The 16,733-nt window shown below is 43.4% G+C and overlaps 1 protein-coding gene across 2 annotated transcripts; it reads left to right on the top strand.

The window, feature by feature from the left end:
- Positions 1-2,687: 2,687 nt before the first annotated feature.
- FOXJ1 (forkhead box J1) lies at positions 2,688-15,766 on the top strand. 2 transcript variants are annotated; one of them, XM_033139392.1, is made up of 3 exons: positions 2,688-3,024; positions 4,445-5,026; positions 13,991-15,766. In XM_033139392.1, the coding sequence occupies exons 2-3, from the start codon at positions 4,505-4,507 to the stop codon at positions 14,807-14,809; spliced, it is 1,341 nt and encodes a 446-aa protein (XP_032995283.1). In that variant the 5' UTR covers positions 2,688-3,024; positions 4,445-4,504; the 3' UTR covers positions 14,810-15,766. The 2 variants fall into 2 exon arrangements, with proteins under 2 accessions (XP_032995283.1, XP_032995284.1); XM_033139393.1 differs by lacking the exon at positions 2,688-3,024 and adding an exon at positions 3,049-3,239.
- Positions 15,767-16,733: the final 967 nt, after the last annotated feature.

Raw genomic sequence — 16,733 nt, 5'->3', positions numbered from 1 at the left:
TGTGTTTCGGTTTCACAGCGGTAACGCTAACCGCATGAACATTTAACAGGGTGGTTGGTAACTGGGGGATTGGAGACAATCCGTAATGGGTGGTGCACTGGAGACAATGTGCTTTAAAATCATTAGAGGAGGAACTGCCAATATAATTTCCATTCTGAGATTGGCAGAGCAGAAGTGTAAACGGCAGAGAGCCTTTAACTCACGATGCACGCCACTCTTTGTGAGTGAGCAACTGGTATGTTGCAACCTCTGCCGTTGACGCTGGGCCTGCTTCCAAAGTGGGTAAACTGTCTTAGCGGGGCATTGTCTGATGCTTTTGTGAGGGCAATGGAATGTAAATGTCAGATAAACAATATGAGAGAGAGAGAGAAAAGATCTTTAAGGGCAGGAGATTGGCTTTATGTGTGTAGGAGTGATACTGGTCTCATTACATTAGTATCCTGCTTTTCCTCCGAGGAGCCCAAGGCAGTGTACTTGTTTTCCACACGAGCACACTGCTTCATTTAATCCACATGACAACCCTGTGAGGTAGACCAGGGGTCAGCAACCTTTTTCAGCCATGGGCCAGTCCACCGTCCCTCAGACCATGTGTTGGGCCGGACTTTTTTGGGGGGGGGGGAATGAACGAATTCCTATGCCCCACAAATAACCCAGAGATGCATTTTAAATAAAAGTACACATTCTACTCATGTAAAACACGCTGATTCCCAGACAGTCCGTGGGCCGGATTGAGAAGGCAATTGGGCCGCATCCAGCGCACGGGCCTTAGGTTGCCTACCCCTGGTTTAGACTAACGGATACTGACTGGCCAATCTAAGATCTACTCAGTCCTAGTCTGAGACTCTAGTCAGTCTACCACTGGTTCAGTTGAAAGCAGCCATGGTAGAAGACTCATTTGTCTTGGTGGGCTGTGGGCAAAATCAAAACAAGGTTTTGAGAACTGTTCCACATCTCTGCTGTCCTTTTGACATGGGGAGGGCTTCTGTCCATTTCTCCCCTGCCTGCCCATACCTTACTGCATGACTGTTTTAATTTTTCAAAGACTGTAGGGGAAGTGACTGATTAACAGAAATATTTGGACACTACTAGCCAGGTGTGTTGATGTCACCACTGTTCAACTCTGCCCAGCAAAACTCTGCCGAAGCTCTCCAGAATAAAACACATCTCAGAGCATCAGCTGACCTGGATGAGGTAGGCTCACCTTCCATTTCTAAGACAGATTTCCATGTGGGAAATGTACTTGATTTCAAAGTGTGTGTGTGTGTGTGTGTGTGTGAGAGAGAGAGAGAGAGAGAGAGAGAGAATGAGAATTGTAGGCAGAATGGTAGAATGGCACTTCAGCCATAAAGCTCCCCTTGAGCTCATTAGTACTTCTCAGCCTTGCCTACCTCACAGGCTTGTTGTAAGAATAAAAAGACAAGGAGTTATATAACCTACTATGGACTCTTTGGAGGAAGAACAGCATGAACATGTAATAAATACCTAATATCCATTTCAATCACCCCTTTTTTCTGAAAGAAGGGAGGAGGCATCCTATTATATAGGGCTGCGGCTGCAGCCTCTTAATTAAAGAGGGGGGCACATCCAGCAACCTTTTTGATGCAGGGTCTGCAGTTCTCCTACACACACAATCCCCCCATCCCCTTTCATCTAGTTACTTTGGGTTACACAAAGGTCAAGGGCAGAAGGTAAACTTTTCAGAACTGAAGCAGGTAAGCAGAAGGGAAAAGCCGTGCTGGCTGCCTTCGCTGGGCCCAAGCTGCACGCGAGGTCAATTTGGCCCCCGGAATTTCTTAGCATCATGAAAGGCTAACTATTAATTCAGCCATGGCCAAGGTTCAAGGAGAGCCAAGACCTTTGCACATGAATGCCCTCTCCTCCTCCACACCCCTCCAACTGCAAGCAATGACTCTTCATCGTTTTCTCTCAAATATAACTTCAAAGCAGAGGTAATGCCTCGTCGATTGGGGGGGGGGGTTGAAGGAAGGGGGGAGAGAGTCAGCAACTGCCCAGCCCTGCTGATCAGAGTGGACAAAAGCAACGCTAAGCTAAAGAGATGAGGGGTAGAATTGCCCCAGTGAAAGGAAGGAGCAGGCGGCGGTTGAAATCGTTCCCTTTCTTTCCAAGGCCTGGAATCTTTCTGGTTGCTGGGTTGTTTGTTCTTGGCAGAGGGGTTCTCTCTCTCTCTCCCCACACACACCTCCAGCTTTCCTTTAGTATCCCGAAGAATAATGGGCATCTGGGAGCTGTTTCAAGTGGACTTTAATTTGTCTTAATGAAACTCACAGCAAATAATTCCCAAGCGCCCACCCCCCCCCACCCCCCTCTCTGTGCGCAGTGGCCACATACCAACCGAGCCACCCTTATAAGCAAAGCAGCCGACGGGGGGCGCACACGCACACAAGCACGCGCTTTTGAAAAGAACCTCCCCCCCCCCCCGGCCGGGTCGTTTATTTTATTTTTATTTTTTTAAATGCGTGCGATTGCGCTTCATCAGATATTTAAAAGCACTTAGATTTTAAAGGTTTCATAAGCTTCTCTTTCCCTCGGCAGCCAGGATCCGTGACTAAAAATTAACTGGTGGCAAATGAAGCAGGTGGGAGGGGGGCGCGATGTGGAGGGGAGAGAGATGGATAGGGGGCAAAATAAAGTTTGTGCAAAGTAGCAGAACCGGGGAGAGAGAGAGAGAGAGAAACCCTGTCAAGTGATTGCGCTCTCCATGGAGATCCGAGGACCAATGAGAGGGGCAGAAGCTGTTTATAGGGGCGGAGCGTCTCCATAGCATCCAGAGAAGCCTTTCGGAGCAGCTACTTATTGACAGTCATTCTGTTGCTTACAAATCACAGCGGCTCCGGAATAAAAGGGCTCTGGCAGCGAGGGGCGTAATAATTCATCCAACGGGAGAGCAGTAGAAATCTACCCTATTTCCCTACCCGGCCCCCACCGCCACACACTTCACCCCACTGAATATTCGGCGCTTAGTAGTAAACACTTGGCGGTAGTGGGATTCCTTCGTAGGAACAGGTAAGATAAACGGAATTGTTTGTTTCTTAATAAGGCGGGGAGGGCAGGCCAGCTTTATTTCTCCGCCACGTTATCCTGGGGAGGCTGGAATCCTCCCAGCACTCAATTTTTATTTTATGGTTCTGGCCAGACGTGAATGCAGAGGGACCCTCTCATGAATCCATCAACGCAAATGTAACAAAACTTTCATTTAAAGGGGGAAGAAATAATCCATGGTAAGAGCCTTCTGTATAATACATTTGGGGGCTTGGTTGAATTCTGTGTGTTTCATGTGAAGATGGTTGGCATGAATCTTCATGTAATAGTTCAGGGGGCGTAAAGCTTAAATACAGGTACTCAGCCACTCTTCTTCTGGTTCTCCAACCTAAACGCCGTCTTGTTATGCTTACATATGCAGCATACAAGATTCATAGGATTTCAAAGCAGCCCGGTCCTATGCATAATATACTGGGCATTAAGCCACATTGAGGTAAATGGGGCTTACTTTCTGGGTACAGGATTACAGCCTTGAGCAGCCTAGGTGTGATTTTACCCTCTGCTTTATGAACCGGCTGAGCCAAAGCAGTCAGGTTTAAACTGATTTAGCTCCCTGCTGAATCAATGGGAGCAATTTGCAACCCTAAGCCCATTACCTGAAGGTGGTTTCCATTGAAATCAATGGGATATACATCACATAATGTGTTTGGCACTGGGTTGTCACTTGCCTTAATGAAAGAGCTTCAACTTATGGATTGTGTTGCTGGAGGTAGATTTTCCTTTTTTAAAATATCGAATCACATTTATCCCCCATATAGCCTTGGAAATTCTAGGCATTATGGAATGGCATGAAACTTCAACCATCATAACTATTTTTATGGCAGTATTCATACCTCTACTGCTTAAGAAAACAAAAACAAAAGCTGATGGTGTTGTAAATTGAGTGAGGAATCAATTACAGATTTAAAACAGAGGCTACTTCAAATCACTAAAATGGAATCATTAAAAGGGTTAGGGACTGTCAGGTTTGCAAGCTGAAGCATTTATGAAGCTGAAGAAATTGTTATTTACCTAGAAGGAGACACTAACATGTTCGTTTCAGTTGCATGTTTCTAGCTGGGTTTTAAGTTTTTCAATAGGAACAAGTGCTACTTAGATTCTTGGCAGTTTTGCAAAAAATCTTGCCACAAAAGAAAAAAAGGGGGCATTTGGGTGAATTCCACCCATCTTAGGCTGTGGTCTGCATAAAGCAGGCTAGTTAAGCAGGCTGGTTTGAGAAGGGGATCCTAAACCCAGGGATGGCTCAATTCTCTGGGATTACCTCAAGGGTATATTTGCCTCCAGTGCTTTTAGAGTGTCTGGCTAGAAAACAACCTGCTCAAGTGTTTGTTTGTGAGCTGCCCATTTGTTAGGGGCTTTGAACTTCTTCGTGTTGTTATTGCAGGATTGTCACCCCCCTGCCCTTCCCCCTTCTTCCCCCTTCCTGCTCTCCCACAATTCCTGAATGTTGGACTTGCCTATTTTGGCTTCCCCTGACATGACTGACAGCTGGCTGAACGTGCAGTCTGAAGAAGAGAAAGGCCAGGAAAGCAGCATGGCGGATTCGGGCAACCTGGACGACAGCTTGACCAGCCTACAGTGGCTTCAAGAATTCTCCATCATCAACGCCAATATGGGCAAGGCAAGCTCTTCCCCTTGCAGCACAGATCCTCACGGCTATCACAAGATCCCTGGCTCTGCTGCACCGTGTTCCCCTCTAGCTGGTGACCCGGCTTGCATGGGGATGCCCCATACCCCTGGCAAGCCAATCTCCTCTTCCACATCCAGGACTGCACACCTGCAAGGCCAGCCATTGGAAGACATAGATTACAAGACTAATCCCCACGTGAAGCCTCCTTACTCCTATGCCACGCTTATCTGCATGGCGATGGAAGCGAGCAAGAAAACTAAAATCACCCTCTCAGACATCTATAAATGGATTACAGATAATTTCTGCTATTTCCGCCATGCAGACCCCACATGGCAGGTAGGTGCCTAGGATGGGGCAGCCCATACCTCTCTGCATTTTGGCTACCCAGTCATGTGGGTGAGGTTATAGTGCACTTGTTACTGTCCCCATGTTTTCTGTTGGCTATCCACTGCGGTTCATGACCAGCCATCCTCCCAAATCAGCCTTGATGCTTTTATGACTTGCATTATCTGACAGTTTCACCACTATTTAAATTCTCATAATTTCCATGTGAGACAAGTGTTGTGTACACCTAATATGATGATGAAGGAAATCTAAGCTACTTGGCCAGAATCCTTAAAAATGGCCGTGGTTAGAGCAGCAAACAACTCGCTACATTCTTAACACACAGCACAGTTCTAATCATGTCTATATAGAATTTGATGGGACTTACTCCCAGCTAAGTAGAATTAGGTTTGCAACCAGGGACTGGACCCACACCATACCTTTTGAGCACATTCAAAGCATTTACACCCCCAAATAAATCCTGGGAACTGTAGCTTACCCCTACACAACTGCAATCCCCAGCAGCTATAACAAACTGCAGCTCCTAAGATTATTAAGGGGGGGGGGTCATGTGCCTTGAATGTATGGTGGGTGTGCAAATTTAGACACTAGCACTGTTTTTCCTCGATCATCTTTCCTCATATATACATAATGCAAGGTTCCATCACTGTCAGTTGTGCCACCTTACAGGAGAACCAGCTGTGTCTGTGGTCAGGTGGCTGTACGACCCTCTTGCCACAAGATGAGGAACAGATCTCCTGTCAACCTCTTATTACATTAGAAAGCGACCAAGTGTTTGTAGTATTCATGCTGCAGTTCCTTTCTGTGCTTCCTTCTCCCTAGGGTGCAATTACTGTTGCTTGGTATGTTTCCTATCAAGGTGTTTTGCCTGGAGTAAGCACTTAGTAGCACACAGAGGTTGTGGTAAATGAGAAAGCAGAGCAATGTAAACAGGCATTTTCTCCTTTGGAAGGTAGCAATTATCTAACAAAGACTGTGGATGATTGAGAGAATGTCCTTTTTTTTTGAGGCTCCAACAAGCGTAAAGGAAGTGCTATAGAAAGTACAGAAAAACAACAGAGGGGCAGTGAAGGGGAAGAGAGAAGGAAACAGGTGGAGGGCGAAAGAAAAGTAAAGGTGGCAAGATGAAGAGTAGGAGCCAAGAGGCAGGTTGCATTGCCTAGAGGTGATTCTCCTCCAATCTTTCATTGGATGCTTAATGCTGCTAATCCAATCAGTCATAAATGGGCATTTGGAGTCAATTAACTGCACAACTGGGAGGCAGGGAAACCATTCAGAGAGGGAAGGGGGCAGTCAACCCCACTCCATCCTTCACTGCGGATAACATGTGATTATTCCCCACAAGTGTTTATATTTCTGTTACGATGAGGTAGAAAAAATAGCCATAACAAATGCTCTCAGGATACTTGGTTTTTAAAAAATAAATTTTATCTTGAACATATCCAAGAGTAAGCCTTGCACTTTGCTGTAAATCTTAATGCTCCACCCTGAAATGTCTTTGTTTTTTGTTTTTTCCAGATTTCAGTGGGAACAATCTTGTTGGGAGGGCTTTGGAAACCAGCTATTTGAATATGGAACTATCTTCCATATTCAGTATCTGGAAGCTTAACTTCTCATATCCAAAATTTAATTGGTCACACAAGTAGGAGATACTTGGCCGATTTGCGTCATGCCTGGAGAGCATTTAAAACAAGCAACTGCTTCACATACGTCTAGGGAGAAAGAGGAGAAAAAGTCAGGGGTATAAACTTCTTTCCCCCCAATCCCACCCTTTGATCCATTGAGGAGGGAACACCAAAGGTGTTGGCTGTTTCAGAATAGTTTCCACAAGTGCCAAAGAAATTGATGTGCCTTTTCCACGCAACCAGATGCTTTCCAACATTGACTGTGGAGAAGCATATGAAAGAAGGCAAAATAAAGATTTGAGAGAGGTTATTAGGAAACAGGTGCATCTAAGCATATTGGGATATTGGATCAGAAGTATACAGTACCTCAAATGGTCAAAGACAGAAATATTATAACTTTTCACTAACCTCTTGGACAGGTGTAAGTAACCTGCAAGATGTTGCTAGACTACAGTTCCCATCATCCTTGATCAATGACCATGCTGGCTGAGGGTAATGGGAATTGAAGTCCAATAACAGCATATGAAGAGCCAAAGGCTCATGACCACGAGCTGAACAGCCTTGGACATAAGAAATCAGCCTGCAATGAAGGCTGTGGCCTGTAATGAGAATAAATTCATTTTTGCCACCATGTTAACAACAATATTGAAATAATGCATGTTGAGGCTCTCTCCTTCCCCTAGCAAACACCACAGTGTAAGGGGGAATCTCTGTCCTTGAGCACCACCTCCTTCAATTCCCATTGTGTTTGATATGTAGCAGACCCATTTGTGCCTTTGGCTCCTTGAGGTTTAAAAATATTTGAGACAACAGCAGGCTGAACAAGTAAAAGTTTGGGTAGGAAAAAAGGGAAAGTTTTGCCTTTTGGAAAACTTACTGGACTCTATTACTGTAGCATCTATATGGCTTGTAATTTTCATATGTTCTTCAAATAGTCCTGGTAAGACAATGAATCTGTAGCCCCACACCAATAGACGGAGACCCAAAAGTCAGCATATTTCAGGCGTCCACTCTTAATTCTATACCTTGGACTTTCCCCTCTGCTCTTGAAGCACTATTTTCTAAAAATAATAACAATCATCATCATCTCAGTCAAAGGAAAATGATGAGTACATGTAATTCATTTCTGACAATTGATGTGACAGTTTGATATTCATGGGTAGTTTTAGTGTTGAATCCTTGAGGGAAACCCTGTTGAGATGTTCCTTGCCACATCATCCTTAAGAACATAAGAGCCAACTTCTAGGGGCTGAAGGGAATTCACACACCCCAATAAAATATTTGAGGGGACCATCCCCCCACTAAGTTGATGGACATTGCCATTCAAGTGGTGTGCGTGCACCGCGTCATGTGATCAGTTGTGAGGGGTGGGGCTTATCTGGGCCTTCCAGTATTTTGTTGAAGATGGCACCCCTGCTTAAGGTGAAACAAAGAGTTTCCTCTCCATCCTAAGTGATTAGGGAATGAGTTAGATTCTGAGTGCCTGGATATGATGGTGATGACATAACATAGTATTATTGTCATTCCATCACCTGTCAAAAGGCTGCACTACACATAGCTAAGCTTGTGTCCAATCCTCTGGGTAGAATGTATCACCAACCAGGTCTCTTGATGTGCCAAAACACTATTGCTTACAGTCACTACAATAACGCTGCTCAGTGTAGTGGATGTTTCTGATTCCTACCATGGTCACAATGCATAAAACGAGCGTACCATTTAACCTGATGAAGACTTCTGGAGAACTCAAAAGCTTGCTCACTATTTTCTGACATTCTGGTCCTAAATCCTAATAAAGCTATTGACCAAAACTAAATCCATTAGGCTTCCTATGAGATTGGGACATTTTATGTTTTACAGAATTAACAACAACATGGGGATTAATAAGTACAAAAAGAAAGAAAGAAAAACCCTTGCATATTGATGTAGTTGGTGCAAACTTTCCTGTTCTTTCTTTTCCCCTTTTTAAAAAAAACAAAAACCCAGTATTCACTCCCTCTTTATCGTGATGCAGGTGGTTTGATGGATCCTTGCAGGGAAGAATGATAAATATGCTAACTAGCTGGGTAATAATCAGCTTGTAGGCAAGCCCAGCAGATTTAAACTGACTCTAGCAGGGGAGAGGGTTATTCTCTGACCCTTGTAAAATTTCATTAAACAGTAAATTCTGACTCATCGGAGACCAGCACGTTCACAGGAATTTCTTTCTTTCTTTTCTCCTTTATTTTCTTTCTTTATTTTCTTTCTTTCCCCTTTCTCCCATCGTGCCCATGTTCTCACCCGCCTCGTCAACCCCAGTTCCTGTAAGTGCAGACACAAAGTCAAAATGTCATGCCACCCATAAGCAGGGGGGTGGGGGGGATGGGGAGAGATTCCTGTGGGAGCTGTGTGCTTTGGAAAGGAGCCAAGATGCCCAGGGAGTTTCAGCCTAGAGGAATAGCTTCTTATTATTATTTAGCCCTCCAGGCATTCAAGCCTTGCTTTTGCTCTTTGGCAATACGGATTATGGATGAATAAGCATAAAGATATCCAGGCAACATTTTTTTTTTTAAGAAAAAAAAGAAAAAGAAAAACTCTTGCACACAATCCTTTACCATATCCAATCTCTTAACACCCTCCTGGCTTTGTGCTTTATAAGAGGGTGTTATTTACCCAATAACAGAGTTTCCTTTCTGATTGTGCACATCACTCCAGACACACACATTCATTCTTCTGAGGAGTAGCTCTATGGGAACAGTAAATGCCCCTTCTTTTGGTTTCTCTCTTTGTTGCTACTGTATTTTTTTCTAGAGCTTTTCTGATTTTTCTTTTCTTTTTTATGATGATTCAGAGGGTGATTTCATATGAAGTCCATTCCAACCAAAGGGTGTTCCATGGGTGCACAAATGTGTGTCTCACATGGGTGTGCAAATATAAGCAAGCCATACCAAGGAGGCCAGTGAGTGTGCAGAGCAGGGGGGGGGGAGAGTTATGTTTGTCCCCTTTTCCATTTCTGTCAAATTAAGTGGTTCTTTCACAGTGCCGTTGTTGTATTTAGCACCACAGTGTACCATGATAGCTGTGGTTTCTGGGATAATCCTTGAACATCAGACATGTTGGTTCACACATCATCTGAAGCTTAGCTGTGCTTTAAAAGGTGAACCTGCAGTGTGCTGGTGCACAGACCAAAAACCGCAGCTGCTTCATTCCTCCCCTACTTCTGCCAGGAATGAAACCATGGTTTGGATTAGTGACACTTAAGAACCTGAGCTCACTGTTTGTTTTGTGCAAGCAAGCCAGAAGCCAAGAACAAACTTAGGTAATTTACAGTTTATGGTTTGTTTGGAGGGAGGAAAAAAATAATGAGCCCAGGTTTAGACATAATCCTAGCAGCCTGGCATGAGCAGAGGAAGAGCTGAGATGTTAACCATGCCTCAGGTACCTTGCATGTTCATTTTTAAACTATAGGTTTTTTTAAGTGACACATCAGCCAGGCCAAAATCAGTTTTCTGGCTAGCATGGGGTTTAAAAAACAACCCAGCTATGAGGGTCATAAAATGTCGGGCTTACCTTTCTGGTCTCCTGAAGCATTGAGGGAGGAGGTCTGTTCTCTTCTGATTCTGAGGATGTGAGATGGTTATCTTCTTCATCTCACTGTTCAGAAAGTTGCTGTGAAGACCTGACCAAAACCAGTGAAACAGAAACTGTCTCTTCTAGCACCATGGAAGGAAAAAGGCACTATTTCTACTACACTATTTCACTGCATTAGAGTCTGTTCTGGTCCAGACCTAATATGCAGTCTTTTAGACTGAAAGAAACTATTCATTGTAATTGGGGCTGGGGAAACCCAGCCAGATGGGTGAGGTAATAATAATAATAATAATAATAATAATAATAATAATAATAATAATAGGCATATTAAAGGAGACACTTGATCTTTTGATGAGTGACACTCAGGATAAATGGAGGGCACCTGCATTAGCTTTTTCTTATATTATTATTATTATTATTATTATTATTATTATTATTATTATTATTATTATTATTATTATTATCTTTATTGCATCAGGTACAAAGAAGAAAAAAGAACAATGAAATAAAAAACAACCAAAAAAGAAAAATTAAAAATTACATATTGAGTTCTTCATAAAAAGAAACCACAAAATACATTCAAATAACACATTCCTATATTCCCAATAATTCAGTTTTAAATTAGAAATAATAAACAAAACAAACATAATAATATCCAATTTCAATATTCATATAGATCAGTTTCTACTAACCTTTAGCAATATTTCTTTCTTCCATTCTTCTGTACATTCTTGTCTAATTCTACTATATGTTACTTCCCCCTCCTTTATGGCTTCCACTTGTCATCGTCCCGGGATATCGATCTATCCCTTCTTTTTTACTACTATGGTGTTCCTTCTATCTAATTCTCTTCTATCTTTCCTTTCTAACTTTGGTTCATCAAGACAGCGTGTTTAGAAATGGAGCCAACATTTCACAGTGGGGCATTGCTTTTTCAGGTAGTCTCCAAATTTCCCCCAATTTTGTTGGAATTTTTGGTCACTACTTCCTCTAATTTTATCAGTTAATTTAGCCAGATCTATATAATTAAATAATTTTTCTTGCCATTCCTTAATTCCCGGTACTTCTTTCCTTTTCCAATATTGAGCGATTAGCCGTGGCATATTATTATTATTATTAAAATAATAATTTATTATTATTTATACCCCACCCATCTGGCTGGGTTTCCCCAGCCACTCTGGGTGGCTTCCAACAGAACATTAAAATGCAACAATCTATTAAACATTAAAAGCCTCCCTAAACAGGGCTGCCTTCAGATGTCTTCTAAAAGTCTGGTAGTTGTTTTTCTCTTTGACATCTGGTGAGAGGGCATTCCACAGGGCAAGTGCCACTACCGAGAAGGCCCTCTGCCTGGTTCCCTGTAACTTGGCTTCTCGTAGTGAGGGAACCGCTAGAAGGCCCTTGGCACCTGACCTCAGTGTCCGGGCAGAACGAGGGGGGTGGAGACGCTCCTTCAGGTATACTGGACCGAGGCCATTTAGGGCTTTAAAGGTCAGCACCAACACTTTGAATTGTGCTTGGAAACTTACTGGGAGCCAATGTAGGTCTTTGAAGACCAGTGTTATTGGTCTCGGCGGCCGCTCCCAGTCACCAGTCTAGCTGCCGCATTCTGGATTAGTTGTAGTTTCTGGGTCACCTTATAAGGTAGCCCCACATAGAGCGCATTGCAGTAATCCAAGCAAGAGATAACTAAAGCATGCTCCACTCTGGCGAGACAGTCCGCAGGCAGGTAGGGTCTCAGCCTGCGTACCAGACAGAGCTGGTAGACAGCTGCCCTGGATACAGAATTAACCTGCGCCTCCATGGACAGCCGTGAGTCCAAAATGACTCCCAGACTGCACACCTGGTCCTTCAGGGGCACATTTTCCCCATTCAGGACCAGGGAGTCCTCTACACCTGCCTGCCTCCTGTCCCCCCAAAACAGTACTTCTGTCTTGTCAGGATCCACCTCAATCTGTTAGTCGCCATCCATCCTCCAACCACTCACACAGGACCTTCACCGCCTTCACTGGTTCTGATTTGAAAGAGAGGTAGAGCTGGGTATCATCCACATACTGATGAACACCCAGCCCAAACCCCCTGATGATCTCTCCCAGTGGCTGCATGTAGATGTTGAAACGCATGGGGGAGAGGACAGAACCCTGAGGTACCCAACAAGTGAAAGCCCAGGGGTCTGAACACTCATCCCCCACCACCATTATATTAAGGTGTTCTCCCCCTCCAGTAATTCTGGAGCTTGTGGGAATATAAATGTCTTTCCTTAAGCATCACTAAAGGACAGCAAGGCTGGGCATGCGGTTGCTTAAAAATCACTTCTCTTTCTTTGCCCTCCACCTGTAGAGATTGTTGGGGTGGCTTATGTCCAGAGGTCACTTTTCCTCTTACTCTTCCACATATGCCTCCATCAAAACTCTCTTTGCACTTTCTCTTCCACCATCCATATTTTTTTCTCGTGCCAATACTGGACTGGATCGTTATATTATCTTGTACATCCACACCTGTCTTCAGGCTACTCCACCATGGTTTTCTCGTTTTCTTTTCCAGCTGAAACTAAACTTTTTGTGGTTACTGAGTATCATCTCTTTTTTTTTAACCACATCAGTTGTTGTTTTTAAGGATGTTTTGTACTTCTGTAAATTTTGGGATTCCCCCTAATTACTCTAGTTTCTTAGTGGCTCAGTCTTGGCTCCACTTCTGCTGGCATGTTTGTTATTTAAAGGAGTGACGGAAGGAGGGCAGCAGACTAGAAAAGGTGTGTCAATAAGAGAACGAGTGTCTGTGTACTATGAGGGACATGAAAGACCCTTTTACATTTTAAGTATTATTATTTATGAAAAGTTTTAAGTACAGATTTAAACAGATTTAATCTCATTTAGCTCTCTTCTTGACTTCCTTGACAACACCATGGAAATGGTAGCTTTGCAAGAGTGCTAGGAATTATTTCTTAGAGACTTTTGCACAGAACAGCAATTTGAAAGCCAGGGTGTGCTTTGAAAGTCATTTAAACTTTTACTATAGACACACATGGCATAAGATACCTATCTTTTCCTGAAAGCTGAGGGCAACTTAGAACATTTTAACAGAATCAAACATTGAAATTACAGTAAGGGCAGATCCATAACCTACATTTAAAGTACATCCAACACACGGCTTCCCCAAAAGAGTCTCAGGAACTGTAATTTCCCCCTTACAGAGCTACAGTTCCCAGCACCCTTAACTACAGTTCCCATGATTCTTTCTGGGAAGTTATGTGTGTTGAATGTGCCCTAATACTATGCAATGCATGCACTAGAAAAAGCAGACAGGGTACTAACACCCCTCATCTCCCCACACTTGCCATTGGTATCTATAGGCCATCTCAAATGAAAGTTCTTACAAAATACTTCCAGTAAATATTCTGGTTCATGAATGTCACTCTTGTATGAATTTAATGCTCTTGTGACATGATCTGAAGTTCTTGGTTGATCATGATGGTTAAAATATCATGATGGGAGGTTGAGGCATGAATCCATATATTTCAAAGTTGTATAGGAATGAGGATGGTCATTTATCTGTAGGAATATGCCTGGCCATGTGGCTCATTTAATCATCATTCTATTCCAGATTCAGTTTCACTGTGGCAAGCCACTTGAGCCTTCTTCCTTGCTGAAAAAACCTTCACACTTACAGCTGATTCAGCCGCCTTCATTGTATTCACTTCAATGTGGGTTTATGTTTCTGGTTACTTATATTAAAACTCCATTTTGTTTAATTCTGGTTTCAGAACTCCATTAGACACAACCTGTCCTTGAATAAGTGCTTCATCAAAGTGCCACGAGAGAAGGACGAACCAGGGAAAGGTGGATTCTGGAAGATCGACCCCCAGTATGCAGACAGGCTGATGAACGGAGCATTCAAGAAGCGTAGGATGCCCCCCGTACAAATCCACCCAGCTTTCACCGGAAGACTCCAGCAGGATGCTGGCTCCAGTTCATTGTCTCACCAGGCGGCGGCATCTTGGAAAAACAACAGCATCCTGAAAATCAACATGGAGTCTCAGCAGCTGCTCAAAGAGTTTGAAGAAGCCACTGGCGACCAGAACTGGAACCCAGCAGATGGGAAAATGAGCCATAAACGCAAGCAGCCACTCCCCAAGCGGATGTGCAAGACAGCCCGTCTCTCCAGCTCCCCTCTGCTTACTCAGGAAGAGCAGACAGAGCTTGGGTCTCTGAAAGGTGACTTTGACTGGGAAGCTATCTTCGACACCACCTTAAATGGTGACTTCTCCACCTTCGAGGATCTGGAGATCACTCCTCCTATTAGCCCAATAACCAGGGATGTAGACTTGACTGTGCATGGAAGACATATTGACTGCCCACAGGAGTGGTGTCCTGCCGGGCAGGATTACATCCTAACCGAATCCAACCAGAACAGCTTGGACTTTGACGAGACCTTCATTGCCACTTCATTCCTCCAGCATCCTTGGGATGAAGGGAGAAACGATTACCTCTCGAGTTCTGTCAACATAGATCCGCTCTTTGAACTCAACGACCCTTCATTGCAGACGGAAATGAATGACTGGAGTAATGCTGGGTGTCTTTAATGAGTGACAAAAGCCCTGGCTGGAAGGCTCAAGATCATCCCAGATTGACCTGCTGTATGAACAAGATTGGCCCAGTGCTGTGGGACTTTACACTAACAGTAGAATCCTCTAGCAAACAAGACATATTCATTCTTGGGACCACATGGATCACAGAGGTGTTGGGGGTGGGGAGGGAAAGAGCTGGATAATTTGGCAGGATGTATCTGAAAGCAACACACGGGGAACTCTGTACCCCAAAAGACAACAAAATAATAATAATACAGTACTAATTTTTGTGTTCTTTTAAAGAAATATGGAATTTTTCTACTTTGGGGGTGGAGGGAATTGAAAAGGGCATATCTTCCTTGCAGGTGAGGGCATGACATTTGAATACTGTATAATGGAATAGGATGGAAGAGCTGGCCTTTTCTGGTTACTAAGAACATGTTAGATCTGTGATTTCTGTAATTTCCTCTTCCTTCTTTTATCCATTTGCTTCTCCCTCCATCCCTCTCTTTCATGTGAGTGTGTTTGCATTGTTTCTACCCAGGGAAAATTTCTTATAGGTAAAACATGGGACAATTAAGTAGCAGGCAAATACAATTCCCATCTATATTCTAGGAATTTCAGCCACCAGTCTATCTAGGACTAGGTTAGATGTTGACATCTGTGTGTTCAGAAATGAATCAACAAGGCAAGATCTTTCAGGCTTATAAAATAGAGAGCCTACTATATATCTATATATCTATTACAAAACCTATATTTTTAGCTACAGGGCACAATCAGTAGAGTATTTACAGTGGGGGTGGGGAATGAGGATTGTTTGTAATAATGTTAATTAAGATTGAAGTGTATCAAGCATTTGTTATACAGAGGGGAAATGTAATAAAATATGCAAGTGGGAATTCCTGCCAGTAGAGGATTTTTAAAGATCCACAAATGGGGACCTGGCATTCTCTAGATGGTCCTTTTTACTTATTTTTGTATCTTAAATTCTTTACATTTTTGCAATCTTGACTGTGTATAGGCCTACTGTAAAGCGTAGACATTTGAAGTCATGGCAGGCAGGCCCTCTAAAATCTTGAACAACTAACAAAGTGCTGTACCCTTTCCTAGCCAGAAGCTATGAAGGAATTTGTGTGATTAAAAGACAGACTCCGACAAATCAGTTGCCAACACAACTGATCAGTAATGAAGGGCTATTATTTTCCTCTCCTTTTGGCCATGCGACCCCAGGTGGGGACTTCTAAAATATTCCCCTGCTTTAGTTAATGTCTCCGTATATTTGAGTCTCTAGCCAGCGAGAGTTTAAAACAAAACTCTGAATTGGCATGTTAATCAGTGGCTCTAGACTCATGCTGAAGGTGCACTTTTGAGGTGCCATGCATACTGACAACATCCCGCCGTATATTTTTAAAATGCACTTTTTTTTCAAAGTGAGGAAGGAACTACACATGTGCAAGTGCAGTGAGGTGTTGCACCATTTATTACAGCGCTTAGGGGGTGTGACTAGACTACGTGAATGGAGGAGGAGTAGAGAACATCACTGTTTACTGCTTCTTAAACACTCCTCCTACCTGTATGTACAGATAGCACAGAGACTGACTCCCGCTTTAGACAACGTTGCTGTGCAAAGCTATGTACAATGGCAAAGTGCTATGTACAAAAGCACTCTGTGGAATAACAAGCCCTGTGCATTTCAAACCGTACGTGTGCCCATAGCCTTAAGTGGAGGGTTACAGTGGAAACTGCAAATGAAAGCTTCCCCCGCCGCCTTATTTAGCTTCCATCCTAGAACTGAGGTTGGTGTTTAGCCCACAGCTAATGTTAAGCCAATAGTCATCTTAAGGTTTACGTGCATTCAAATAAAGTAAACTCTGCATATTCCCATTAGTTATGGAGATTCCCCCTGGGAACCTGGCAGTCCTGTCTGGAACATGATGAT

Source organism: Lacerta agilis, chromosome 2 (genome assembly GCF_009819535.1).
Source record: "Lacerta agilis isolate rLacAgi1 chromosome 2, rLacAgi1.pri, whole genome shotgun sequence".
Taxonomy (NCBI): Eukaryota; Metazoa; Chordata; class Lepidosauria; order Squamata; family Lacertidae; genus Lacerta; species Lacerta agilis.
This window is presented reverse-complemented; position numbering and strand designations above follow the sequence as displayed.